Source organism: Heterocephalus glaber, unplaced genomic scaffold (genome assembly GCF_053883595.1).
Source record: "Heterocephalus glaber isolate CG9 unplaced genomic scaffold, H.glaber_assembly_v1.0 deba00001745, whole genome shotgun sequence".
Taxonomy (NCBI): Eukaryota; Metazoa; Chordata; class Mammalia; order Rodentia; family Bathyergidae; genus Heterocephalus; species Heterocephalus glaber.
Window position 1 is genome coordinate 1,263,207 of NW_028258451.1, and position 25,481 is coordinate 1,288,687.

Sequence of the window (25,481 nt, forward strand, 5' to 3'; positions counted from 1 at the left end):
GAAATCATTGCTCACATTCACTCCTCTTTTCTTCGGCAAGCGCCTACTGAGTGCTAAAATCCATATGGGGGACCCAAGTAAATAGGAAATGACAGTATACCCGCAAAAGCGAATCTGAGGGAACAGGGCTCACAGCAGCGCTCGGTCCGGGAGGTCAGGGAGCGCAGACGGGGACGAGTGGGCTGTCCCAGGTCCTGGGGGCGCGGCGGGACACTACACGCCTAGAGCTCCCCAAGCAACTCTACTCTGCGCGGTGCCCGGGACTTGGGGGCGCTGTCTCTGGTGCCTGCCTCCCTTCTTTCCTTCGGCAAATTCTGAGGTTCAGAGAAGTGCCAAGCAGAGGCGCTTGGAGAAAGAAAACAGCTCAGAGGTGGGACGCGCCTACCCGGGCAGGGGCGCGGGCGACCCACTAGGTACTCCGCAGCCGGCACCTGGAGTCTGCAGCCTCGGTCGCACGCTCTACGCGCAGGTGCCGCCCCTCGCTGCGCTATTAGCCAAGTTGAGATGAACTACACCAGTCAGGGCCAGAGAAGGGAAAGGGGTGGTCCTTGCCGCCCAGCTCCGCCCCCTTGGCCCCGTGGCTGTTTTGATTGGCAAATGTCGCCCCCCTACTTTGACGGCAGCTGTCCGTCTCTTTTTTTAGGGGGGGGTACCGGGGATCAAACTCGGAGCCTTGCGCTTGCGAGGCAGGCGGTAGCAACACTGAGCTAAATCCCCGGCTGTCCGTCTCTCTTTAGATACACCGCCTCTAACCGACTCTCCTTGCCTTCCCCCGCTTTCCCCACTCATTTTCAGGACCAACCAATGGTTTCAGAGAAGAAGAATATTCGTGACCAATTAAAAACGGCTCCAAACTTGACGGACGACTTCCCGCCCCTGATCAGCCTAGCTCCTCCCTCTGACCAATTGCTTTAGGAGAGGGGGGCGGGTACATCCAATCAGCACCACATAGCCCTCCTGATTGACATGCAGGTCCTCGCGCTGGCGTGTTGTGCCCCGAGGCGGGAGGAGGAGGTGTAGCGGGAAAGAAAACCTGAGCCAATCCTAGCAGGCTGTGCGGCAGGCCAATCGAACGCTGCGCCTTGTAGCTATTACCCAATACACGGGAGGGGGTCGGCCACATCCCTACCAAGAGCCAATAAGATGCGTCCTCCGATTAAGAGCGACGTGAGGCAGGAGCAATGATGGGCCTATATTCGGGGCTCGGGGGCGGGCCGGCGCCAGAGACGAGAAGAGAGGAGGGGAGGCCTCCTCCGCCGCCGCCATCTTGGACCGGGCCCGGTCAGCTTCCGCGGAGCCATCGGCCGACGCCGCTGCCTCCCTTGAGTCCAGACCCCCGTCGTCAGAACAACCCTGGGCCCACTCCCCCTACCCCACTTCCGCTTCGCGCCGTTATCGCGACAGCGCTCAAAGGTCCGGGGCGCGAGAAAAAGGCGGCGGGCGTTCGCCTCCCCCGCCTGTCGCGATAGCTCCTCAGCGGCGGCGCCAGCTCCTGTGGTGAGAGCGTCAGGCTCGACTGGGCCGGACCCCTTCCCCTCCCCCGCCGCCGCCGCCGCCGCCGCCGCCCGTCGCGACCCGGCCTCTCCGCCCTGCCCTCGCCGCCGCGCTCCCGCGCCCCGCGTCCCCGCGCCCGCAGCCCGTACCGCAGCCCGCGGGTGCCGCCCCCTCCCGGCCCGGCTGCCTGCCCGCCTCGATCGGTGCCGCGCGAACCCGCGCCGCTACGAGTTGGTGCCGCCGCCAAAGTTTCTGCCGCCGCCGCCCGCTTCCGGTCAGCTCCCGGCTCCCGGCGGGCGTGGGCTTTCTGGCGGTGTCAGGATCCGGGGCTGTGTCTCCCGGGTGTCCTGGAGACCGCTGGGCCCCACCGCTTGGTGATGCTGAGCTCCGCGGTGGGCAGTGCTCGTGCTAAGTGCCAGCTGTCCCTAGGTACCCGGGCTGTCACCTCCCGGGTTAGCCTCCCGCGCTAAGCGTTTCCCGGACTCCTTCCCGCTGACCCCGCACCACACCGGCTGTCGCCTCCCGGCGTCTCAGTGCGTACCCCCACTCACTTCCACCCCTTCTCTGAGGTGTCGCCGTGCCCAGAGCCCTGCGCCTGTTGGTGGCGCTGTCAGAGCCCCCCTGTGGATGTGTGACCGACCCATCACTGAGACGCCAGGGCCTGCACCTGTCCTCCGTCCCCCACCTGCACCCTTTGGGATGTGAGGCTTCCCAGGCTGAAGAGGACCTTTTCTCGGGGGTCCTGCTGGGGCGACAACCCACTTGTGTAGTGTTGGTGCCCCGAGGGCTAAGGTTTCTGTCTGCTTTGGTGTCTGCGTTGGCATCCCACCTGGGTTCCAGGTGTCCCATCCCCGCTGTGTGTGTCCCCACCGAGGTTGGGGACCCCCTTGGGGTGGGGGACCCTGACTAATGCCTCTCACCCTCTATTTTTTTTTTTGGTATCAGGGATCGAACTTGGGTCCTTTCGCTTGCGCAGCAGGTGGCAAAGCCACTGAGCTAAATCCCCGGCCCCTCACCATCTTTCTTGTGATTTGTCACCATGTGAGACTAAGGCGAAGGCTTCTTGTGGCTCGTGCAGGGTGCCTGAGACTCGGGGCGGGGGGACCTCACCCTAGTCCCCTTCCCTAGAGTGTAACTTTCCAGGGTGGGGTTCGCAGCCCCCAGCTTGGTGTTGGGCCTACCCAGGTCCTGACCCATGCTCCTCCTGGAACTGTGAGTCCTCTGTGTGGCAGCGCTGGCAGCCTCCCGGACATCAAGGCTCCACGTCCCACAGTGCTCCCAAGCTCCCTGCGAAGAGCATGAGCCGCTACCACAGTCCAGGACCCTGTGTGCGCACAAGACTGCCCCAGTGTGAGGGCCCAAGCCTGGTCTCCCTCACTGAGTCTGTGCTCAGGCTCCTGTCCCCTGACGTGAAGCTCTGCAGGCTCTTTGCTGGCGCTGGCTCTGTGGGGTTGATGTGCTGCTCAGACACCTGCCCCTTTAGTGTGCCTCCTTCTTGAACACAGGTCCTCATGGCAGAGCCTCCTGGGCCAGGGGTCCCCGATCTCTGTGCTGGGTGGGCCCCCTTGCTGTCCAAGCACACTTGCTTCTGTGGAGGCCCTGCCTGCCTCTAGAGGCCTTGCAGTGGTTACTTCCCCAGGAGGGGCCTGGTGGGGTTCTAGGCCCATGGGCTCTTCCTTGGTGCAGCGCCGGCCTCCTTCCCCTGCCTCTGCCGGGGTCTGAGGTACCGGTGCCCTCTCCGTGTGGGGCGTGATGGAGCAGGCGCTGTTGCCTCCACTGCGGCTGAGGCACCAGGTCCCCGCGGCACTCATCCTTCTCTGTGGAGCTGTTGTGTTTCCCACCAGGATGCTCCTTGCTGGTCAAGCTATGCCCACTTTGGTATCTGGAGTGTCGCCCCAGGACCTTCCTCTTCTGTGGCACCTTGGGCCTGACTCCTTCGAGAGTTCTTGCTGCCACAGGACACTCGCCTCCTCCCCAGTGCTGGGGTCCCAGTTCCTGCGGGGAGGGGGCTTGCTGAGGCATCATCCCGAGTGTAGAGTGCTGGGTTCAGGGGCGCAGCCTGAGGGCCGTGTTCTGGGCTGGAGTGCCTGCCAGGGGCTCTCTGTCGGGCTCTTGGGGAGAGAGGGAGGGTGAGCTCTGTCCCTGCTGTGGGAAGAGGCTTTCTTTGTTGGCCAGGTCCCTGTACCCCTCATGCTGGTGTCCAGGTCCCTGGCTGAGCTCCCCGCCTCAGAGGTGGCCGCCCCAGCCATTTGGAGTCCACTGTGGAACTGTCTCCTGGGTCCTTCACTGCTTGCTGTGCCCCCTGGAGGCGCCCATGTGTGATGTGCCAGCTGCCTGGGCTGAGGGCACTGGTCTTTGTCTTGATGGGCCGTTTGCTGAGGAAGGCTGAGCCCCTGAGTCTTATACCAGCCCTGCCTACCTGCTTCCACCCAGAACAGGGACCTGTTCCTCCCAGGCCTCCTGTCCCGAAGCCTCCTACCCAGCCCCACGTGGCTGTTAGTAAGAAGTTACAGTGAGCCGGAAAATCTCAGCTTCTGCATCTCGAGCGTGAGCAGTGGCCGTGTTTTGTGGATCACAGTGGTTCTCTTCAGGGGTCCCCTCCTCGTCTGCAAGGGTCACCTTGGTTTGTCTGTTAAGGGTCTGAGTCTTGCGTGTGGGCGGTCTCTGCTTTGTGGTGGGGGCTAGCCTGGGCACCTGCCCGGGGGCAGTGGAAGCCCCCAGGTCGCAGAACCCTGCTTTTCGGGGTGCAGCTTCTGCCCGCAGCCCAAGCCCTCCGCACAGCCCAGCCCCTTGCTAGGTTCCCTGCTCACAGTGTCAGGCCTGGTGGGGTGGCTTCCCTTGACCGCAGTCCTCTAGGCTGCGTACAGCTTCCTTCAGGGCAGAGATGTTTTGGGTGCCTGCCCTATAGCTTAGGTTTCTCTGAGTGAGTGTAACTTGCCAGTACATTTGATACGGAATTGTCTCACGTGTGCAGCTCCCAGCTAAGGTACCTTTCCAGCCTCTTGTCTTTGAAAGATTTCTGTCTTCCCCTGGTCCTCCCGGAAGACTGCCTCCGGCCACCCATCTCCAACCCTCCTGCAGCCGGGCTCGGGGGTGGGAGTGCGATCCTTTTGGGTCGAGGATTCTGTTGTGCATAGACTTGGAGGCCCTGGCCCTCCGGTTGGGGCCCACCTGGCCGCAGTGGGTCCAGCCCTCCATGGCCCTGGGCAGTGCTTGTCGCCCTCTTCCACCTCCCCAGCTCACATGTGTGAACGCGCGCGGTGTCTGTGAGGTACCGGTGCCGGCTTCTCCTGCCGTGTCTGAAGTGACCGTGTGACTGGCCCCGCTCTGAAAATTCCTTTGAGTGTGGACTGGGGAAAAGAGGCGGCGTATTCTAGGAGCTTCCCACTTCCTGGGTGGGAGGCCCACTCGAAGACTCCACCGGTCTTTCCTTGGAAACCCAGCACCCTCCTGGTCCTGGTCCCTCCCACCTGCGCCGCCCCAGGTCCGGAACAACTGGAGAGTTGGTAACGCCTCGCCTGCCTCTCCCCTCCCCTCCCGTCCCCGCAGTGTCCCCAGGAGAGTATGAAGAGAGCGCGTCCGTAGGGCAGGAAGATGGCGGACAAGCGCAAACTCCAAGGTACGGGTGCTGCCCGCGTGCGGCCCTGCTCTCCTCCGGAGTCTCGGGGCCCTAACAGCCTGCCTCCTTCCCCGCCAGGTGAGATTGATCGCTGCCTGAAGAAGGTGTCCGAGGGCGTGGAGCAGTTTGAGGACATTTGGCAGAAGGTACGGGGCAGGCGGCCTAAAAGTCTGGGTGTCTGGGGAAAGCACCGGAAGAGGTCAGGGGTTGACCTGGGAGAAGGGTTTGTGCTGAGGACCTGTGCGAAGTATCTCTAAGATGGGTGGGGTGGGTGGGGGTCCCTGACTCCCAGCCCAGGGAAGAGGAAGGGGTCCAGGCAGCCACTCCCACACTGACTGCTAAATTCTCCATCCTCAGCTCCACAATGCAGCCAATGCGAACCAGAAGGAGAAGTATGAGGCTGACCTGAAGAAGGAGATTAAGAAGCTACAAGTGAGGGCCTGGGGCTGGCCTCCTGTGTCCTGTGGGGAAGTCGGGGAGAAGGCCAGGGCCCAGTTCCCAGGGCCGAGGGGCTGATGTCTCTCTCTCATCTGCAGAGGCTGAGGGACCAGATCAAGACATGGGTCGCCTCCAATGAGATCAAGGACAAGCGGCAGCTCATAGACAACCGAAAACTCATCGAGACGGTAGGAGCCCAGAGCCGGGGCTGGGAGGCTTGGCGGTGGCCGTATGTGTCCCTGGAACCCGGGGGGCAGCGGACCAGCCAGACCCAGGAGGTCCCAGGAGGAGCAAGGGCAGGGGCAATGGCCCAGGGCGGGGGTGGGGGTCCCCGAGGCTCAGGTTTGAGTGTCACTGGCCCTTAGTCAGCTCCTTTCCCGCCTTCAAGAGCCCCCTGCCAACTGCACTCTCCACAGCAAATGGAACGGTTCAAAGTTGTGGAGCGAGAGACCAAGACCAAAGCTTACAGCAAGGAGGGCCTGGGTCTGGCGCAGAAGGTGGACCCTGCCCAGAAGGAGAAGGAAGAGGTTGGCCAGTGGCTCACGGTGAGCGGGGCCGCTGAGGGGCTGCGCTGGGGCCCGGCCCAGCATGCGCCAGCCCTGGCTAACCACCTCTTCTCCCCACCCCAGAACACCATCGACACCCTAAACATGCAGGTGGACCAGTTTGAGAGCGAGGTGGAGTCTCTGTCAGTGCAGACACGCAAGAAGAAGGGTGACAAGGATGTGAGTGGGGGCTGCCTGCAGGGGGCGGCCCGGGCTGGAAGCAGAGGTGGGCCGAGTCTGCGCAGGCCAGGCGGCCAGCAGAAGGCGGGCGGAGCGCTTAAAGAGGAACTTGATTCAGTGGGCCCAGAGCTCGTGAGGGGAGGGACAGCCGGGCCAGGGGGCTGCACAGTGCCTGGAGTGCCCAAGGTTCCCAGGAGAGGGCAACATGGGCGGAGTGGCGTGGTCGGGGTCTGTGGTCCCTTGCCTGCAGGAGCAGGGTGCAAGTCAGAGTGTGCAGACTGCTTGCTGGGGTCCCCAGGGAGCTAGCAGGGAGACTGAGCGGGAGTCCGTGTCAGCCGGAGGTGCGGGACTCGGAGGGACGACAGGACAGTGGGTCCCTGCAGAGAGGAGGGACTGCGGCTGAGGCTGAGGTGTCAGATAGGGAAGGGCAGTGGGGCCTCAGATTGGGCAGCAGCTAGGCTTCTGACTCTGGGCTCTTGTGGGTGATGCCTGGGTGTGAGCCGCGGTGACAGTACTGTGGCTGTAAGTAGCCGGGGACTGTCACTGTTACTCTTGCAGCAGGACGGGTGGGGGGACCCCGGGAGGAGGTCAGAGCAGGGGGCGGTCCGTGTCAGGTGAGGTGCAGATAGGCTGAGTGGGGTGGCATAGAGCCCTGGGTCTTTCACAGCTTTCCGGGATCTGCAGAGCTGATGATCTGCGGAGGCAGTGACGGGACCCCCGAGATGTCGGGAGCCTCAGCTTGGTCGCCGTGGGGACTGGGGACTGAGGACGGGCTCTGTGGGGCAGGGGGGCCGGACAGGCACTCTGCTGCCCCTGAGCCTGGCCCTGGGCTCGCCAGCAGAAGCAGGACCGGATTGAGGGCCTGAAGCGTCACATCGAGAAGCACCGCTACCACGTGCGCATGCTGGAGACCATCCTGCGCATGCTGGACAACGACTCCATCCTCGTGGACGCCATCCGCAAGATCAAGGATGACGTCGAGTACTACGTCGACTCCTCTCAGGACCCTGACTTCGAGGAGAATGAGTTTCTCTACGATGACCTGGACCTCGAGGACATTCGTGAGGCCCTGGGCCACCCCTCACTGCGCAGCGGGTGGGCCAGGGGCTGAGGCCCCCTCTGAGCACGCCCCCCCCCGCCCCCACAGCACAGGCGCTGGTCGCCACCTCCCCCCCCAGCCACAGCCACATGGAGGACGAGATCTTCAATCAGTCCAGCAGCACGCCCACGTCCACCACCTCCAGCTCTCCCATCCCGCCCAGCCCAGCCAACTGCACCACGGTGAGGACGGTCTGCACTGCGGCAGCAGGGTCTGGCTCTGGGCCAGCTGGGGCCTCCTGGGCCTCCTGGACCTACGGAGGAGCCAGCAGGGGACCTGGTGCCCTGCGAAGGTTTGGGCCACACTGGGTCCCCGGTGTGGGGCAGCAGCGGCCGGTACAGGGTTTGCCTGCAGAACTGGGGCGTGGCCGCTCTCTGACTCTGTTCCTCGTCACAGGAGAACTCTGAAGATGATAAGAAGAGGGGCCGCTCCACCGACAGTGAGGTCAGCCAGGTGGGTCTGCAGCAGCTGGCAGGCCTGTTGCTTGCTTGTTGGTGCTGGGCTCAGAGGTGAGGCGCCCTGCACCTGTGGGCCCTTGGCCTCGGGCTCTGGACCAGCTCCGAAGGGGCCAGGAAAGCCAAGCCATGGGCCGGGACCGGGCACAGTGCGGTCCTGGGTGGGTGGGCAGCACTTCTCCAGTCCCTCGGCCCCCAGTGAGCCCTGTACCCCCTGCTGCTGCCTCCCAGCATGGGCGGGCGTGTGAGGAAGAGCTGTTTGCCCCGAGGGCAGAGGCTGAGACAGACCCGGCACGGCGGAGAGTCTGGGGCATGTGGGTGCAGCAGCCGAGTTCCCTCAGCCACGCGCCCTGGGGACGCCGGCAGCCACTTGCTGGAGGGGCTTCAGTGACCCTTAGGGACAGCCAGAGCACTGACTGCTGTCTGTGTCCCCCAGCTAAGCCCTGGTCAGGGCGGGGTGGAGACACCTGGCATCGGTGTCCGGTCCCTGGGTGGCCCTCGGCATGCGCAGGCCTGGGACCCCCTGCCCACCCCGCTCTGATTTATGTTTTCTCCTTGCAGTCTCCAGCCAAAAATGGCTCCAAGCCTGTCCACAGCAGCCAGCACCCCCAGCCCCCAGCCGTGCCGCCTCCCTACCCCTCGGGGCCCCCACCTGCCACCTCTGCCTTGAGTGCTGCCCCTGGCAGCAATGGGGCCCCCACCCCGGCAGCACCGCCAAGTGCCCTGGGCCCCAAGGCCAGCCCAGCCCCCAGCACCCCTGCTCCCTACGCCCAGGCTGTGGCCCCGCCCACCCCCGGGCCCAGCCCCGCCCAGCCCCGGCCCCCCAGCGCCCAGCCTGGTGCCGCGAGTGGCAGCGCCGGAGGGGCGGGCGGCAGCAGTAACAGTGGTGCGGGCGGAGGGGCTGGCAAGCAGAACGGCGCCACCAGTAAGTGGGCTGGGGCTCGGCAGTGGGAGGTCAGTGGGAGGTCGGGCCTCGGGCAGGGCCGGGGTGGCCCACAGCCTGCCACTCGCCCTGCCCTCCCTAGGTTACAGCTCCGTCGTGGCAGACAGCCCCGCAGAGGTGGCCCTCAGCAGCAGCGGGGGCAGCAGCGCCAGCAGCCAGGCCCTGGGCCCCCCTTCAGGCCCGCACAACCCGCCTCCCAGCACTGCGTGAGTGTCTGGCAGCAGGTGCAGGCCCATCCTGCTGGGTGGGCTTCCACCTGGACTGATGTCCTGTCCCCATTTCCTTCCACCTGGGGCAGGTGCACATCTGCCTCCAGCCTTGCCTTTGGGTCAGGGTTTCACTATGTAGCTCAGGCTGGCCTCGAACTTAGGATCCTCCTGCCTCAGCCTATTGAGTGAGTGCTGGGATCACAGGCCTGTAGCACCGTGCCTGGCTTGCCTTGTCCTTGAGAGCACCCTAAACAGCAGAGGGATCCTCTTAGGGTGTCAGTGATGACAAGCTCGCTGCAGCATGCGTGCCGTAGGTCCGCCACCACTGTCCTGAATCATGTCCTCCAGTCGGGACTTCTTAGCACCCCTGGAGGGGCCCTTGCTCTGCTTCCCAAAGGAGCTGTCTGCAGCCGCCCCAGACCTTGGGCCAGAAACCCCACTGGCCCACTGTCTGTGCTGGAGGAAAGACCCTCGGCCCATTGTCCCTCGCCCCAGCCCTCCCTGCCCAAGGCTGCTTGTTTTGTGATTGGAACATTTGCTCCATACCTCTGTAACCATGCTGTGTCCTTTTGTTTTGTTTTGTTTTATTTGTTGTTTGAGACTGGGTCTCGCTATGTAGTTCAGGCTGATTTTAAACTCACTGCAGCCCAGGCTGGCCTCAAACTCACAGGGATCCTCCTGCCGCGGCCTCCTGAGTGCTGGGATCACCGGCGTGCCCGCCGTGCGCAGCTGGCCTCCATTCGTCGGTCTGCGGCTGTTGGAGCACCTGAGGCTCTGTGTCCCCGGTCCCCACCTCCACGCCCCTCAGAGCCGCTCTGCAGCCCCCATGCTGCCTCCCTCGTTGCCTTCCTCTGAGCCTCCCCCTCCCCTCTCTTCCCCAGGAAGGAGCCTAGTGCAGCCGCCCCAACGGGGGCTGGGGGTGTGGCCCCCGGCTCAGGGAACAACTCTGGGGGCCCCAGCCTCCTGGTGCCGCTGCCCGTGAACCCCCCCAGCTCTCCCACGCCCAGCTTCAGTGAGGCCAAGGCGGCCGGTGCCCTGCTCAACGGGCCCCCGCAGTTCAGCAGCGCCCCCGAGATCAAGGTGAGCACCCCAGTGCCCAGCTGCGGCATCTGCCTGCCACGGCCCCTCTGCCCCCCCACCCCCGGCTGTGGCTCTGCCCCTTGGGCTCTCTGGGCTTTCCCTGCATCGCCTTGGGCTTTTCCTTCTCCGGCTGGCCGTGCAGCTCGAGGGCTCTTCCTGGGCTCTGTCCTCCTGTCCTTGCACGTGCGCCGCCTCTGCTCCTCGGGGCCCATTTCCAGGCAGCCCCTGCTCAGGGCCTTGCAGTCCAGGACTCGGGCCACTCTGTGCCGGCTGAAGGCAGCCTGGCTCTTGGCTGGGCATTGTCAGGTGGCTGAGCGTGACCACCGGGCCACAGGGGCTGTCCTGTCCGCAGAGCAGGGACCGAGGCTACACTGGCCGCATGGATTCTGCAGGCGCTGTAGGGCAGCCTAGGAGAGGCGGGTGACGGACGGGGTGTGTGTGCGTCTGGGAAGGGGAAAGCGCTGCCTTTCAGAGGCATCCTGGGCTGGGTGGGGAGACCGTGAGCATCCCAGGGGTGTGGATGTGCAGGGCTCAGATCGGACACTGCCCTGATGGGTGAGGGTGAGGCCCGGCCTGGTGTCCCGAGGGGTCAGTGTCACCGCAGCCCCCAGAGAGCCCTTACTCGCCAGGGCACTCCAGAGGGGCCTTCCAGGAGGAGGGGTACCCTGCCGTCCTGGGCTTCTGCACCTCCAGGTGTGTCATGAGCTCCTCTAGAGTCCACAGCGGGCTTCCCACAGCCACCAGGCTTTTCTGAGCTGGAGTGGAGCTTGGGGCCCATAGCTGGGCTCGCTGGCCTCAGCTACTGCCCTTCCTCCCAGGCCCCCGAGCCCCTGAGCTCCCTGAAGTCCATGGCGGAGCGGGCAGCCATCAGCTCGGGCATCGAGGACCCTGTGCCCGCGTTACACCTGACCGAGCGAGGTGAGGGGCCTGTGGGGAGGCGGGGCAGGCAGGGAGGGCGAGGCCTGCCCGGCCCCACCATGGCCTCCCCTCCCCTCCCCAGACATCATCCTGAGCGGCACCTCGGCGCCCCCTGCCTCAGCCCAGCCAGCCCTGCAGCTGTCGGAGGTGAACATCCCGCTGTCGCTGGGTGTGTGCCCACTGGGGCCGGTGCCCCTCACCAAGGAGCAACTGTACCAGCAGGTCATGGAGGAGGCCGCCTGGCACCACATGCCCCACCCCTCCGACTCTGAGCGCATCCGGTGAGCGGGGGCCACGGCTGGGGGTGGGTTCCCAGGTCCTCTGACTGCGGCGTGGTGACACACCTGCAACCCCAGGTGCTCGGGAGGCTGAGTCAGGAGGGTCGCCAGTTTGAGACCAGCCTGAGCTACCTGGCAAGACCCTACCTACCTCATACAGGAGGTCTGGGTTGTAGTTCCACACTCCCCAAGTTTGGTGCCGAGTACGAAGAAGCAGCTGGAGCCTGAGCCTGGCTTGGGACGCTGCTCAGTAGGCCGAGGCCGGGCAGGAGCCCAAGGCAGCTGGCACTGACCCCCGCCCTCCACAGGCAGTACCTCCCCCGGAACCCCTGCCCGACGCCCCCCTACCACCACCAGATGCCGCCCCCACACTCGGACACCGTGGAGTTCTACCAGCGCCTGTCCACCGAGACGCTCTTCTTCATCTTCTACTATCTGGAGGTACAGCAGGGTCCCCGGGGCAGCCTCGGGCCCCCCGGCTCCGCCGCCACTGCCGCCGTCCCCCCTCGGGCTGGAGGGGCGAGGTGGGTGCCCCGCTGCGCCCCGGGACCGCACCCCTCCCCTGCCCCAGCCCCCGCCCACCCCGCCCTGTCTTGGTCCCTGCCCGCCCCAGGTGTCAGGCTGCCCCAGCTGGGGAGAGGCTGGCTCTGCCGTTGGTCCCAGCTCCCCAGCCGCCAGTGCCCCGTCAGCCTGGGCCCTCTGGGGAGCCCTCCACCTCCCTGAGCCCTGCGGGCCTCCAGATCCTCTGCCCCTTCCCCGCCTGACATGGTTTCCTCATCGTCTGCTTATGGCGCCATAGTTTCTCTTCCTTTGCAAAGCTTCTCTGAAAGCAATTTCCACTCCTGTCTCATTTTTCTTCTGGCCAACAGGGGTATGTTCCGTGCCCCATGCTGTCCCCACGTGGGCTGTCCGCAGCCCGACCCGGTGCCCACCCCACCCCTGATCCCCTCCGCTCTTGTCGGTCCGCAGGGCACCAAGGCGCAGTACTTGGCGGCCAAGGCCCTGAAGAAGCAGTCGTGGCGGTTCCACACCAAGTACATGATGTGGTTCCAGAGGCACGAGGAGCCCAAGACCATCACCGACGAGTTCGAGCAGGTGAGGCCCCTCAGCCAGCTCCGGCCCCAGCAAGGCCTCCCCAAGCCACCCCTCTGCACTGTGGCCGAGTGCCTCCCTTGGCAGGGTTTTGGGTCCCAGGCCCCCCCACCCCTGCCCGCCTGGGCGGTGAGCCCCGTCTGTACAGGGCAACAGCCTGGTGCGGTTGTTAGAGGACTGAGTGAGTTCACAGCGCGCCAGTACTGACGGTGTGGTGTGCATCACGGGTGTGGTGCTTTGCTTGCTTCAGTCTCCCTGTTGCATGTCCGGCGCCTTCCCCACACATTCTCAGCTGCCAGCCCCTCGTGGCCTTGTCCTGTCCTGTCCTGCCCGCTCCTTCAGGCCGCCCGCTGCTTGGAAGCATTTCACACACTCTGGGCCCAGGTCCCTTCCCAAGCCCTCTTCAGCCTGGACCACAGGCTTCCTGCCCTGCGCTGCTGCAGTCCCCGCGCTTCCGGGCAGTGCCCTGGCAATAGCGCCGCCCTGCAGAGCCCCAGACCACGCTGTCCTGCTCTGGCGGGCATGGGCAGCACAGGGCGTGCCATCCAGGAGGCCACTCCCTGCCTCCTCCACACTCCTCACTGACCACCTCCTCCCTGCCAGGGCACCTACATCTACTTTGACTACGAGAAGTGGGGCCAGCGGAAGAAGGAGGGCTTCACCTTCGAGTACCGCTACCTGGAGGACCGGGACCTCCAGTGACACCGGCCCTCCACCCACCTCCCCGCATGCTGACGCCCCTGCCCAGGTGAGGGCCTCGCCCAGAAGCCGGGGCCCTGGCCAGGCACCCCTCCCCAGGAAGCCGGGAGGGCCCAGAAGGTCCTCTTCCTCAGCCCCACCCTGGGGCCCGGGGTGAGGGCTGCCCCTCCTCCCCTCCCCAGCGAGGGACATTTTTTGGTAAACCTATTTTCATTTTGGAAAATATTTATGAATAAATAGTTTTATATGACGGCTGGCAGCAGCAGCCTCTCCTGTACCCCCTCGAGTCACTGCGAAAGAGGGGCACCCTGCCAGCGGGGGCGCCGGGCCAGCTGGGGGTTGAACTGGGAGTTGTACCGCCGGCGCCGATCATCTGTCTCTTCCTCTTTGTCGTCCTCCTGGGGTGCCCGGCCTTGGACCCGGGCCAGCAGGGCCTCTGCCCGAGCCCGCTCTGCTGCTTCCCGCCGGAGACGCTCAGCGCGGAGCCGGTCCAGTGATGGGGGCCTGTGGGGGAGCAAGGGGCTGCAGGGAGCTGCCACTGACCAGGGCCCCCCAGCCACCTGGCCCCCCAGTTCTGAGGTAACTGGTTCTGCAGGTCACAGCAGCAGCGCCCTGGTTCCCCGCCCGTTTTCTGTGGTACTAGGGGTTGAACCCAGGGCCCTTATGCTGAGCTACATCCTGGCCCTTCTTTTTGGTACCAGGGATCGAACTTGGATCTTTGTGCTTACGCAGCAGATGGCGAAACCACTGAGCTAGATCCCTGGCCCTCTGGCCCTTCTTAAAAAGTTCTAGTATTTTGAGACAGTCACAAAGTTGCCAAAGCTGGGCTCAAACTTGTGGTCTTCTGCCTCAGCCTCCCAAAGAACTGGGGTCCTAAGTGCACTGCCACCATGCCTGGCTGTTTCCCCTTCTGTAGTAGACTAGTCGTGAATCACCCTCTAACTTAGGGCTCTAACAGTGCAGGGGGTAAACCTGCTTCTATTCTCCTAACCCAGCAGTTCTCAAACTCTAGTCTCAGGACTCCTTTATACTTTTTTTCTTTCTTCCGGGTCTCGCTATATAGTCCAGGCTGGCTCTGAACTCTCAGTGATCCTCCTGCCTCAGCCTCCTGAGTGATGGGACTACAGGTGTGCACCACTACCCAGCAACACTCTTTAAAACAGGGCTTCAAAGCCTTTTAAGTAGATTTATCTCTTGGGTCGGGGATTTAGCTCAGTGGTTTCACCGCCTGCCTTGCAATCGCAAGGTCCTGAGTTCGGAGTTTGATCCCCGGTAACAAAAAAAAAGAAATCAGATTATCTGTTGACATACAGTGAATCAGAAATGAAAACAAACTGTGGGCACAGGGCCAGTGGCATTAGCTGTCGGCAGTGGCCGTGCTCGGGTCCAGGCCCGGGCTGAGAACCACTTGTCTGCACTGCCTGCTCTATGGCCGAGCCTGGCCTGCTGTGGCTGGGTCTTGGCTCTTACTCCTTGGGCCCCTCCTTCCTCCCCTTCCGGGCCAGGCTGCTTTCTTCTCGGCCGTGCTTCCTCTTCCTCCCCAGATGCTTCTGCATCTCGCACAACGGGTCCAGGCGACTCTTCATCTTCTCATCTGGCCCTGGGCCCAGCTCGAGGGCCCCGCGCTTCGGGGGGAGCTGGTACCAGGGTGGCTGCGTCTGGGCCTCCGCTGCACTCTGGCCCAGATAGGTGAGGATGCCCAGGGCTTTCTCTTGTCTCTCCTGTGGGCGCAGACACAGAGGAAGGGGACACAGCCTTCTCAGTCCCTCAGGAGCGTGGGACATGGACCGGAAACCAGGTGCAGGCGCAGGAAGGAAAATGGGCAAGGAGAGGAGGGGACGACCCCAGGGCCCAGGCTCTGGATGAGGGGCCCAGTGGCCAATTCAGAGTCCGACAGGAAATGCCAGAGCAGGGGGGTGAAGGGCACGGATTCGAATGTCAGGGAGCAGAGGGCTGCAGCCTCTCACAGGGCATGCGAGTGCAGGAGTGCAGCAGCCAGGTGCGTGCACACTTTATCTTCATCACTACCCCTTAGGCATGGTGAGGACTGGGGGGGGGGCATCCCGCCCTGCCCTCGGGTGAGGCCAGTTTACTTTCTCCTGCTGCTTCTCTTCCTCGTACTCTTTGTTTCCTCCGGCCGCCCCTTTTCCTTCCTCCAGCAGCTCCCGAAACAGGTCCACGGGACCGGAACCTGGAGCTCCCGCCTCTGCTGCCTGGAGCGCGGGCAGTGGATTCTGCTGCCTGGCTTTCTTCCGGAGCAGTTCTGTGCGGGCCTGGGTGGAGGGGAGTTAGAGACAGAGCATTCAGAACCTCAAAGTGATTCAAGGAAGTGTTAAGTTTGTCACTGACTGGACAGTACAGCAGTCCACCAGGCTGGGGGCCACCAGGAGGGGACGAGGGGTTCTGGATCCGGAAGAGGCACCTGTCCCAGCCGGGAGAGAAGGGGTGTCTCCAAATGGTAAACCGGGGTTGTCAGGATAAGCTGCAAGCCCTGGTGGCGCACACCTGTAACTGCAGGCAGGACGACCATGAGTTTGAGGCCAGTCTGAACTACACAGCAAGACCAAGTCTCAAAACAGAAGGCTGGCTGGGAGGAAATCCTTGGCTTGAACCGGAGGGGTTCCCTGTCTGGACTGAACCAATAATGCAGGCCCCAAAGTATAGCTCAGTGGCAGAACTGCTAGGCACGTGCAAGGCGCTGGGTCCAACCCGCAGCATCAAAACAACCAAGTGGCACATAAAGGCTGCTAAACCGTGTTGCAAGCAGGCCATCTGAGCTCCAGGTGTGAGTCCAAGTCAATTAGCAATTTCTTCTGACAAGCATGAGTTCCTTTTTTTATTACCTCATCTTCGTTATACACAATAATGGGTTAAGTGATTTTAAAAACCGCAGGCTACTTTCCAGCCCTGGATGAGGACCAGATTAACTGAGGGACTGAAAGTCAAAATGAACCAATGAAGGTGGCCTCACCTGTAATCCCAGCACTCCTGAGGCTGAGGCATGAAGATCTGCCACGAGTTCGAGGCCAGTGTGAACTACATAGACTATTGTAGAGAGGTAAGTTAGATATCTTGTGGGCAGTTAGACAGGGCCAGCCCACAAGGAGCCAACCTGGACAATCAAGACACACTCACTGCAGGCCAGCATTGTAACTACCACACCAGCATAGGGTGAATAGCAGTGACTGATACTCTAGGTATCAATCACCTGGGTGGGGGCCCAAGGTCTTCCAAGAAAGATCCCTGAGCTCGTTCCTTGTATGCTTGCGGCGTGACTTGCTTCCCCACTGGGTCCCCATTAATATTACCTAAGCTATGATACTTGTCAAAATTTTATTAATTGAGCATAGTTTTGTCCCACCTTGAACCCGCCTCACCTCGTGGCTTTGTCCCATAAAACACCTTTGACAGGGGCCGGGGATTTAGCTCAGTGGTTTCACCGCCTGCTGCGCAAGCACAAAGACCCGAGTTCGAGCCCTGGTACCAAAAAAACCCCAAAACAAAAAAAAAAAACACCTTTGAGAAGTTGGGTGAGTGGGTGACCCACTTTGTGGTCCCCCTTCTGTCTCTCTTAGAGGCTTTCTGTCAATAAATTTTTCCTACTCTTACCCACCATCGTTCCTAGAATTCATTCTTCGATTTTAGTTTTTTGTTTTTGGTACCGGGGACTGAACTAGGGACCTTGCATTTATGAGGCAGGCGCTGGAACCACTGAGCTAAATCTCCGGCCCATTCTTCGATTTTAGACAACACGAACTCGCGTTTCAGATTTATAGCGTGTTTGGGAGTTACATCTATTTCCCCTATATCAAGACCTTGTCTCCAAAAGAAGAAAAAACGAAAGGAAGCCCCGGGTGTGCGTGTGTGTCCGGGCTCAGTGTGGGGAATCCGTCCTGTCCCACTCTTCCTTCTCCACCGCCTCCTCCCTGAAGCCGTCTCACGTCTGTGAGAGATGACAGCGCCCATGTAGGAGCACGCGGAGCTCAGGAGGGATTTCCTAAATCCAGGCTCTGCCCGGAACTAGCGCACAGCAGGGGCTCAAATGAACAGGCGGCGCAGGCAAACTAAGCAGAAATTCCTGAGACCACGCACACGCTCACTTATTAACTAAACGAGTATTTATTAAGCTCCTGCTCCGTGCTAAGCTCTAGACTTCTGAAATACATCCGAGGGGACCTGGGTGTTCCCAGGGACGAGGCCCACGGAGGAGTCGTGGGGGTGGGGCCGGGTTCGCCAGGAACTCCCTCCGAAACGCGGCCACAGTGCGCCTGCGCAGCGCTCACTTCCGGCCCGCTGCGGGCCCCGGAGTGACTGACGCAGGAGCTAAGCTCCCGGGAGTCGCATCTTACCTCTTGCTCAGCGAGCAGCACCTTCCGCTCACGCTCCTTCTCCTCCTCCCGAGCCTGCGCCTCATCACGGCGCACGCGAGCAACATTGTCCTTGTTCCGGACGTGCCAGCTCTTCTTGGGCAAGATGTTCATGGCGCCGTAGCCGTCCACAGACTGGCAGGCCCGCCTTCAAGCGCTTCCGAATGGCGAAAACATATCCCTCCCCTGTTGTCCTTGCCTCGGCCACGGATTGGTTCCGGGCTAATTAGCACGCCCCCTCCGGTTTTCCCAGGAAAGATGATTGGTTGAAGCTCCCGTCGTCATAGCTATTCACAGAGCAGGCGCGCGCTGTCGCCTAGCAACCGTTCTTTCGGAGTCAATCACAAGTGGCTCCGCCCAGACGCCACCAGATACGGCCCCCGATTGGCTGAGATGACCCCTTCCCGTCTACTCAGAAGCCACTGGGTCAGATTGGCTTGTCCCCAACAGAAGCGCCTTAGTGTAGATTCCAAAAAGGGCTGTGCAGTTTTGGTTGTGTTTATTGATCTGAGTACCAACGGAGAGGGACTTGGGGGCGGGGGTCCCGGAAGTCTCTGGATCCCAGGCTGGAAGGGCGTCGTCATTTTCTGGAAGGTTGCCAGGGTCTGGGGGCAGACGTGAGGCCGAGAGCGGGCCGTCATCCCGAGCTGGGCTGCTCACAGAGCCCCGCTCTCCGAGCCCAGCGCCACGGCGCGCGCCAGGAAGACTTTGTTCCGCGCCTCCTGCGGAGGAGGCGGAGGTGAGCGCCCGCTCTCCCACCGGTGCCCTCCAGGTCCCGGGAGGCCCCGCCGCGCGACCACCCTGGCTCACCGTCTCTATCTGGCGTTTGAGCTGGGAGATGAGGTGTCCCTGGGAATTGGCCAGGGCCACAGTATACGCCATCAGGATGCTACGGGGCAGGAACGGAAGCCACTCCAGAAGCGCTCTTCATTATTTCAACCCCGGCTCCTTAGAAACCCGACCCCGAGGCCCCTCCTGCACTAGGAGTCCAGTCTGGGACCCCCTCCTCCCTCCTCTCCCGCACACATCACACACATCACCTGGAGATCAACAGAAGCGGCACTGCAAAAGCCTGGGAGCCCAGGAAGAAGAGGAAGTTCTGGGCGGTGTGAGGCAGGGTCTCGATGGACTCAGGGATCTGGGCCCAGATGGAGACTTTCCCCCGGAACGGGCCGCACAGCTTGGAAGGCGGGATTCTGTAGGCAGACAGGCTGGGTTCCGGCGGGCAGGCGTCTTAGGCCGGCTGAGGGCGAGGGGGAGGCGGGAGCCCCGCACACTTACAGGAAGATGCTGGAGAGCGCGGGGACGGCGGAGAGGGCCAGCCCCAGGAGGAGGACCAGGGGGAAGCAGCAGCTCGCCATGGAGGCCCGGAAGGTGCGGGCCGCCGGGGAGCAGGTGGAAAACAGAGTGAGCTGGCGGGGGAGCAGGAAGAGGGCGTCTGCGTCTCCTTCCCCTCCAGGAGTCCCAGGCCTCTCCCAGGCAGGACCCGGAGTCTGGCCCCCAGCGCCTTCCTCCCCTGGCCCCTCACCTTCTTCAAATAGAAAAGCAGCAGGAACTTGGCCGTGTTGAGCAGGGGCAGTAAAGGGCAGAAAAAGCTCCCCACCCATACCACCGTCTGCGCGTAGATGAGCCCCAGCACCTCGTCGGCGACCTTGAATTCCAGTGCCGCGGCCCAGCGCCCCAGCGCCCCGGGACAGAGCCCACAGAGTATCCTGCGGGGCGGGGGGCGGGCAGTCGGAAGCGTGTCCGCCCCCACCGCCCCGCCCACCAATCGGAAAGGAGCACCGAGAGGGCGGGGCGCCTGTGGTCACGTGCACTCAGGCGGAGGTGTGTCCAGGGGCGAAGCCTCTGGACCAGCAGAGGCTGAGGGCCCAGGATGGAAGAGGGCTCAGAATAGGGGCGTGGCCTGCAAGCCTAGGGCGCTGATTGGCGGACAGAAAGGAGGTGTAAAGAGGGCTGTGGCGAAAACGGAGATCTGCGCTACGGGGGCGGGGCCTGCTCCCGAGGGCGGGGCTCTCACCTGCGGGGAAACTGGAGGAGGAGCGCCAAGGCCAGGCTGCTCAGCAGGTCGAAGAGCAGGAGTTTGTACATCTCCTGGCCCACCCGAGTCTCCCAGCACTGAGGAAGTAGAGAATGGGTCGTCAAGGCCTCAGGACCACGCACCCGAGGGCGTTGCGTCCAGCACCCCTCGCTCTGCGCCCGGACCCCGGCCCCAGCAGCGCCGGCTGCGGACCCACCGGGAACTTTCTGTGGTTGTAGCCACAGCTTTGGCACTGCTCGGCCTGGGCGTCGCCCCCGCAGGTGATCTGAGACCAGAGGGAGAAGAGCAGGAACAGCAGGGAGGCGAGGCGCAGAAACACGGTCCTGCGGGGAGGGACGTGTCGCTTCCTGCGTGGGACGCGCCCACGGCCTCGCGTTTCGCAGGTGGAGAAACCGAGGCTCAGAGACGCCTGGACTCCCGAGACCTGTCCGCCGATGGCCCTGTCCCCCGGAGACCTAACCTCCGCGCCCGCGACGCTCCCCGTCCTCGTGACCCCAGCCCACCCTCGGCCCGGAACCTGAGTAAGATGAAGACGATCTGGTGGCTCCGAGTGTAGCCCTCCAGCGAGCCGATGAGCTGGAACAGGGGCGGCAGCACGACGTTGACCGCGGAGATGAAGATGGACGGGAGGTAGCTCACCGCGAGCTGCAGCAGCGGCGTCTGCTTGACCAGGGGCGCCTCCTGGACGCGGAGGTGGCTGAGTACGGTCCTGCCCGCCTCCGGTTCCCTGGACCCTGAATCCGGGCTCCACCCCCGCCCGGGCCTCCGGCCTGGGGTCCCAGCAACGCTGGGCCTCCGTCCCTGCTCACGGCCCCCCAGCCTTGGGGATGCAGGTCCCCCGGGACCCACCTGCAGCTGCCCGGCTTCCCCCGTGGCCCAGTAGACGCCGTAGAAGGCCGCGCACAGCAGCGCCAGCACCAGCAGGTTGAGCAGCACCCGCACCAGCCACACCCTGGCCTGCTGGCCCAGCGTCCGCACCGCGGCCCTGCGCCGGATCCCCGCTTCCTCCAGCTCCACCTGAGGCCGCAGAATCGTCACCGGGGCTCACTCCCCAGACCCGAGAGGCTGGAGCCTCTCCGCACACCGAGCTGTGCAGCCCTCTCCCACCCTGGAGCCACTCGGCAGGGCCAGTTCCGTCCCCTCCGGACCGTCTTTGGGGTCCTCGCGGTACTCTGGGTCGCCCAGTGTGCACGCCCGCCCTGCCCCGAGCCCTGCCCACGTGGCCAGGCCGCCCAGTGTACTTCGCCCTCTAGCATCCCCGCCCCGGCCTGACGAGAAAGCCCCCCCATCCACCCCCCGCGCGGGCCCCAGCCTGCACCTTGTCTCAGGGGTCCTGCCAGGTGCCTGTCTAGTTGGAGCCCTCCTCCCCCAGGCGCACCTGCAGCTCGTATAGGATCCTGCGCTGGCGCAGCCTCACGTGCTCGGCCCCGCAGAGGCCGAAGTTCCAGGCCGAGAATACCCGGTGGCTGTAGCTGGTCAGAGCCCCCGACTCGGCCAGCAGTGTCTGCTTCAGTCCTGACACGGAGCTGAGAGAGGGGAGACCGATGTGGGAGAACAGCTGTGAGTGGGGTGGGGGACCCCTCTGCTGCAAAACAGGAACCCTAAGACCTTTGGCACTTGGCGAGCTGTCACCTGATAGAGGCAGAGCAAAGAAAGACCCAGAGCTAAAGCGGGGTAAGGAGAGACAGACACCTAGGAGAGGGGCACCTGGGAAGAGAAGAGACCCAGGAAGCAGGGCAGGGAGACACTCGTTGGGGTGGCCAGACAGCCAGGGAAGGGACTGGGAACCAGAGGATGGGCCAGAAATAGAACTGAGCAAGGACTTCATGTCCAAAGCCAGGCACACTTGTAATTCCAGCACTTGGGAGGCTGAGGCAGGAGGACCTCGCCTGGGCTACACTGTGAACTAAATGTAGCCAGCTCCTGGTACAGCCTGAACTAAATAGTGAGACGCTGTCTGAAACAGAACAAAACAAAAACCAAGACCTGTCCCTCTTCACCACCCTGGCCCCTTCATCTCTCTCAGGGACAACTACAGAGGACCCCACCTTGGGGCCTTGCCTCAATTTGTGCCCTCTGAGAGGCCATTCTCTGTTCCTGAGCTGGTGGGGCCTTCTTTTCATGCAAATCAGGTCATATTGCCAGGCAGGAAACCTATTGCTCAGCTTCTCCCTGCCCTGAGGGACTCGGCTGCTTCCTGCTGTAGCCAGGCAGGGCCACCTCTTCTGTTTGATGCTCACACCCTCTCCCTCTCCCACCTGGCTTGTGAAGGTGGAAACATTTACTACCTGACCCTTTGCAGAAAAGTGGTTCCCTTGCTGCGGCCTAGCTTCCTGTTTCCTTTCTACGTGGTGCTGCTCTCAAGTCAGAACCAGTCTGCGTACTCAGCAGTCTCACGGCATATTGTACAAGCCAGGGGGCCCTCCAGATGGCTCCTCAGGCTCGGCCACTGCCGGCCACTGAGAGGACACCCTGGTCACTTTTCCTACGTCCCTGGTTTCCTTCTTGAACGCACTCCCTTCCCCTGGGCCTCCTGAACAGTGAGCCCCAGATGTGTCTGGAGATGGGACCCCTGCCTGAACCCTCATCAGCCCTCCCTTCATATGTCTCAGCCAGGACAAAGCTCTCTGGATTCAGCCTCAGCTCCAGCAAAACATGTAAACCAAAAGGCACCTCAGAATCAGCCAGTCAAAAACTCCTTCTGGATCCTCCCCAGGCGCTTGGGCCACGGCAAGGGCTGTGTGCCCGCCTGGGCCTTCGCAGCCAGTCGATCAGCAAACCCCTCAGCACATATCTGGTGACAGAAGGTGCAGGAAGGGGCCACAGCGGTCTGCAGTGTGGACCGAGGCTGGTGGTGTCTCTGCGTGTGTGGACAGTGGTGTCCTAGTTCTTGGTGTCATTCTTTTTTGTTTTCTTTTCTCAGAACCTGGGATCAAACTCGGGACCTTTCGCCTGCAAGGCAGGCTTGGTGCCACTGAGCTACATCCTTGGCCCACTGTTCTGCTTCTATAATCCAAGTCCAAGCCGCCATCATCTATTTTTTTTGGTACTGGGGATCGAACTCAGGACCTTGCACTTATGAGGCAGGCAGTGGAACCACTGAGCTAAATCCTCAGCCCTGGTTTAGGTTTTGTTTTTCTTTTTGGTACTGGGGATGGAACTCGGGTCCTTGCGCTTGTGCAGCAGGTGTCGAAACCACTGAGCTAAATCCCCGGCCCCCTGGTTTAGGTGTTTTGAGACAGAGTCTCACTGTGTAGTTCAGGCTGGCCTTGAACATGTGGTGACCCTCCTGCCTTAGCCTTCAGAGTGCTGGGATCACAGGCGTGTGCCACCGTGCCTGACTGAATGTAATCATTATGTACTGTAAACATGGACTAATAAAATAGTAAGAATTTTAAAAAGAGGGATCCTTAAAACCTACATCCGATCAGGATGGTTTTTCACTCCAGACTTGGCACCACCTCGCACCCACACACTGCACCGGCTCTTGAGTTGCCCCAGCTGTAACCCTTGGCCTTGGATGCTCTTCCTCTAGGACTGTTCATGGCTGAAACACTCACCTTCTCAATCTTTTGCTTAAACGTATGTCCCTTAGGAAGGTTCCCTGGGCCGCCCACTAGGACAGCAGCCCGGCCACTGTGGGTCTCCCTTCCCGGGGCCCTGTCAGCTTCCGGCAGCAGAAGTACCGGACTCACTGCAGCACAGGGCAAGACAGCTGGGGTCTGGTTTGTCAGCTTTCCCATCTGTTTGCTGAGTCCCACACCCCACTACATGACACGTGGCAGGTGTTTCACAAACTGCTGCATGAGTGAGTGAATGAGCCCTGCTGGTTTTCTGTGCAGCACTCTTCCCTCAGGAAGTAGGTGGCTCTTGTGCTTATTTAGTATCTCTTTCTCCACCATATTCTAAGCTCTGGGAGGGAGAAAAACTGGTCACCTTGTGTCCTTACTCTTTACACATGAGGGGCATCTTACAAACTGACAGCAACCCAGAGGGTCGCGTACAGAGCAAGCATTCTGGGGGAGCCCCCACCCGCTCCCCCTCCTCCTTCCAGGGTCAGGATGTGGGTGTCACTGACCGCCGCAGAATGAGCAGGAGGCAGATGAGGCCACTGGCAAAGACGGAGCACAGGTAGGTGACTGCCAGGTGCCTGCGGGCCGGGTAGAACCCATAGAAGAGAGGTGACCATTCCAGGTAGCCCTGAGGAGGGGGAGGAAGGCAGACGGTCACTGCAGGGCTGGGCGGAGCAGGGGTCAGGCTTGGAGAGGCAGTGAGGAGCACTCGGGGCTGACAGGTCGGGGACATCACAGCGACCGGGGCACCCACCTGTCCCGAGAGCAAGTTGAAGAGCTGGGAGGGGAAGGTGGCCAGGCCCGGGCTGTGGGGGCTGTAGGAACCGCAGGGTGACGAGGCACTGGGGGCAGGAGGCCCCAGGGGAGCGCCTTCCAGCCAGGTGGGCAGCAGCACCATGCAGGCCACCAGCACTGACGCCAGTGCGTTCAGAAGCAGCAGGAAGCGCAGCAGGGAGAAGTAGGACTCCGTGCCGGCGCCAAACTGGCCTGCAGGGGGCAGCAGAGGGCGCTCAGGTGCCTTCGCCGAGCCCCGGGCACCAGGCCCAGCCCTCCTCCCTCAGACCCCCGCACACCCCCTATCCTGTTCACAGTCCACGCCCAGGGCTGCAGGCTGCGGAGGCCTTCCTTCGTCTGGTCCTTGCCCCTGGCAAGCAGCGGGGCCCAGTGGCCAACCCTGGATCCGGTGCTGCAGGCACTTTGCTCCCTGGCCTGGTTTTTCCTGGAAGGGACACAGAGTCAGAGAGAAGGAGGGCCTGGCAGCCCCGTATACTGTATTCACAACATGGAATACTGTCGCAATGAAAGAAAATACCTGATCTATGCGAAAGAAGCCAGGTACTAAAGAACGCAGTCTGCATGACTGTATCCACCCGGAGTTCGGAGCAAGCGCCCGGCAGCTGCTCACGGGGCATGCGCAGTGGAGGGCAAACCATAAATACCAGCGGGAAGCCGGTGGGAAACGTCCGGGAAGGAGCTTCCAGGGAAGGGTGGACCCTCACCTGTGCACCCGTCTCGCCTGCATGGGCCAGGGCAGTTCCCGGGAATGGCGAGGGTCCTGTAGCTCCATTTGGGCGGCACCTGTGAGGCCCTGGACGCTCCTTCCTCCTTCATCTTCCTCCTCCAGTGACCCCCAGGGCAGCACCCCAGGGCCACGGTACCGAAGGGTAGCAGCGCTGGGGAGCTCGCTCAGCACGGAGGCCAGCGACTGGCCTGGGAGAGCAGAGGTGTGAAGCCTACGGGGCTGGGCCCAGCCTCCTCCCTTAGACCCAGGAGTTGAGAATTCCCAGCCGTTTCCCTCTTGGCTCTAGTTTAGAATTTCCAGCCTCCACAGCCCACAGGTCCAGGAACCCAGACTCCTAGACTCCGCCCCCCCGCCCCCCCCTCTAAGGCTGAGGAATCCAGGCCCCAACTTCCTTTTCCTTTATTGGGGGGCCTTGGAATCCCAGGCTTCCCATAGCGAGGCAGCTGAGCCCCGACTCTGGAACCTCTCCTCCCCTACAGTGTCTGGGTCTGTGGACGCCTCCTGACTCGGCGTCCCAGTTCTTTCCCCCAGTAACTGAAATCCTTCCCTCTCCTGTTCCTGTACCCAGGAACTCCGGCCTCCCTGACTTTCCCTGGGCTGGAAGGATCCAAACCACCAGTTCTCGCACCTGCTCTGGCCTCCCGGGGGGCCAGCCCCCTGCCCGGGGGCTCCCAGGCTTCGGGTTCCCAGCCGAGGCCTTCTTCCATGGCCCTGGGCAAGAGGCTTTTCCGTCTCCCGGGATCCCTGGGTGGGGACAGCCCAGGTAAGGGAGGCCAGAGGCAGGACCTGGCCACCAGGTGGCCCAGGGAGAACACATTTCCTGTAGATTTTCAGGGTCACTGCCGCCTGAGGCCTCCTGGGAACTGAAGTCCTGGTCACCTGGGAGCCCAGGCGGCCTCAGGCCAGAGAGGGGTGGAGGTAGCGGTGGAT

At 62.5% G+C, this 25,481-nt stretch overlaps 3 protein-coding genes across 11 annotated transcripts; 1 reads left to right on the forward strand and 2 right to left on the reverse strand.

Annotated features, from left to right (window-relative positions):
- Positions 1-1,202: 1,202 nt before the first annotated feature.
- Positions 1,203-13,299, forward strand: Cnot3 (CCR4-NOT transcription complex subunit 3). Of its 9 annotated transcripts, none has more exons than XR_015447320.1 (18): positions 1,203-1,497; positions 5,044-5,113; positions 5,192-5,259; positions 5,471-5,545; positions 5,650-5,739; positions 5,968-6,096; positions 6,181-6,276; positions 7,115-7,337; positions 7,429-7,667; positions 7,772-7,828; positions 8,392-8,755; positions 8,856-8,979; positions 9,864-10,062; positions 10,881-10,980; positions 11,102-11,261; positions 11,571-11,699; positions 12,228-12,353; positions 12,954-13,299. XR_015447320.1 is itself a non-coding variant. In XM_087200974.1 (18 exons), the coding sequence occupies exons 2-18, from the start codon at positions 5,089-5,091 to the stop codon at positions 13,050-13,052; spliced, it is 2,307 nt and encodes a 768-aa protein (XP_087057100.1). In that variant the 5' UTR covers positions 1,218-1,497; positions 5,044-5,088; the 3' UTR covers positions 13,053-13,299. The 9 variants fall into 9 exon arrangements, 7 of the variants coding, with proteins under 7 accessions (XP_087057100.1, XP_087057098.1, XP_087057099.1 ...); XR_015447319.1 differs by having other exon boundaries at positions 1,208-1,497; positions 11,063-11,261; XM_087200974.1 differs by having other exon boundaries at positions 1,218-1,497; positions 11,567-11,699.
- Leng1 (leukocyte receptor cluster member 1) lies at positions 13,257-17,703 on the reverse strand. Its single transcript, XM_004866722.4, has 4 exons — positions 17,399-17,703; positions 15,143-15,322; positions 14,520-14,770; positions 13,257-13,553 (listed from the first exon to the last, which is right to left on the reverse strand). The coding sequence occupies exons 1-4, from the start codon at positions 17,528-17,530 to the stop codon at positions 13,337-13,339; spliced, it is 780 nt and encodes a 259-aa protein (XP_004866779.1). The 5' UTR covers positions 17,531-17,703; the 3' UTR covers positions 13,257-13,336.
- A 195-nt stretch (positions 17,704-17,898) lies between these two features.
- Positions 17,899-25,454, reverse strand: Tmc4 (transmembrane channel like 4). Its single transcript, XM_004866717.3, has 15 exons — positions 25,180-25,454; positions 24,529-24,739; positions 24,103-24,248; positions 23,784-24,016; positions 23,536-23,657; positions 20,836-20,983; positions 20,307-20,474; positions 19,975-20,138; positions 19,654-19,780; positions 19,437-19,534; positions 18,945-19,128; positions 18,698-18,828; positions 18,457-18,612; positions 18,227-18,305; positions 17,899-18,138 (listed from the first exon to the last, which is right to left on the reverse strand). Exons 1-15 carry the CDS (start codon positions 25,256-25,258, stop codon positions 18,073-18,075), a joined length of 2,112 nt encoding a protein of 703 aa, XP_004866774.1. The 5' UTR covers positions 25,259-25,454; the 3' UTR covers positions 17,899-18,072.
- Between the last annotated feature and the right edge of the window lie 27 nt (positions 25,455-25,481).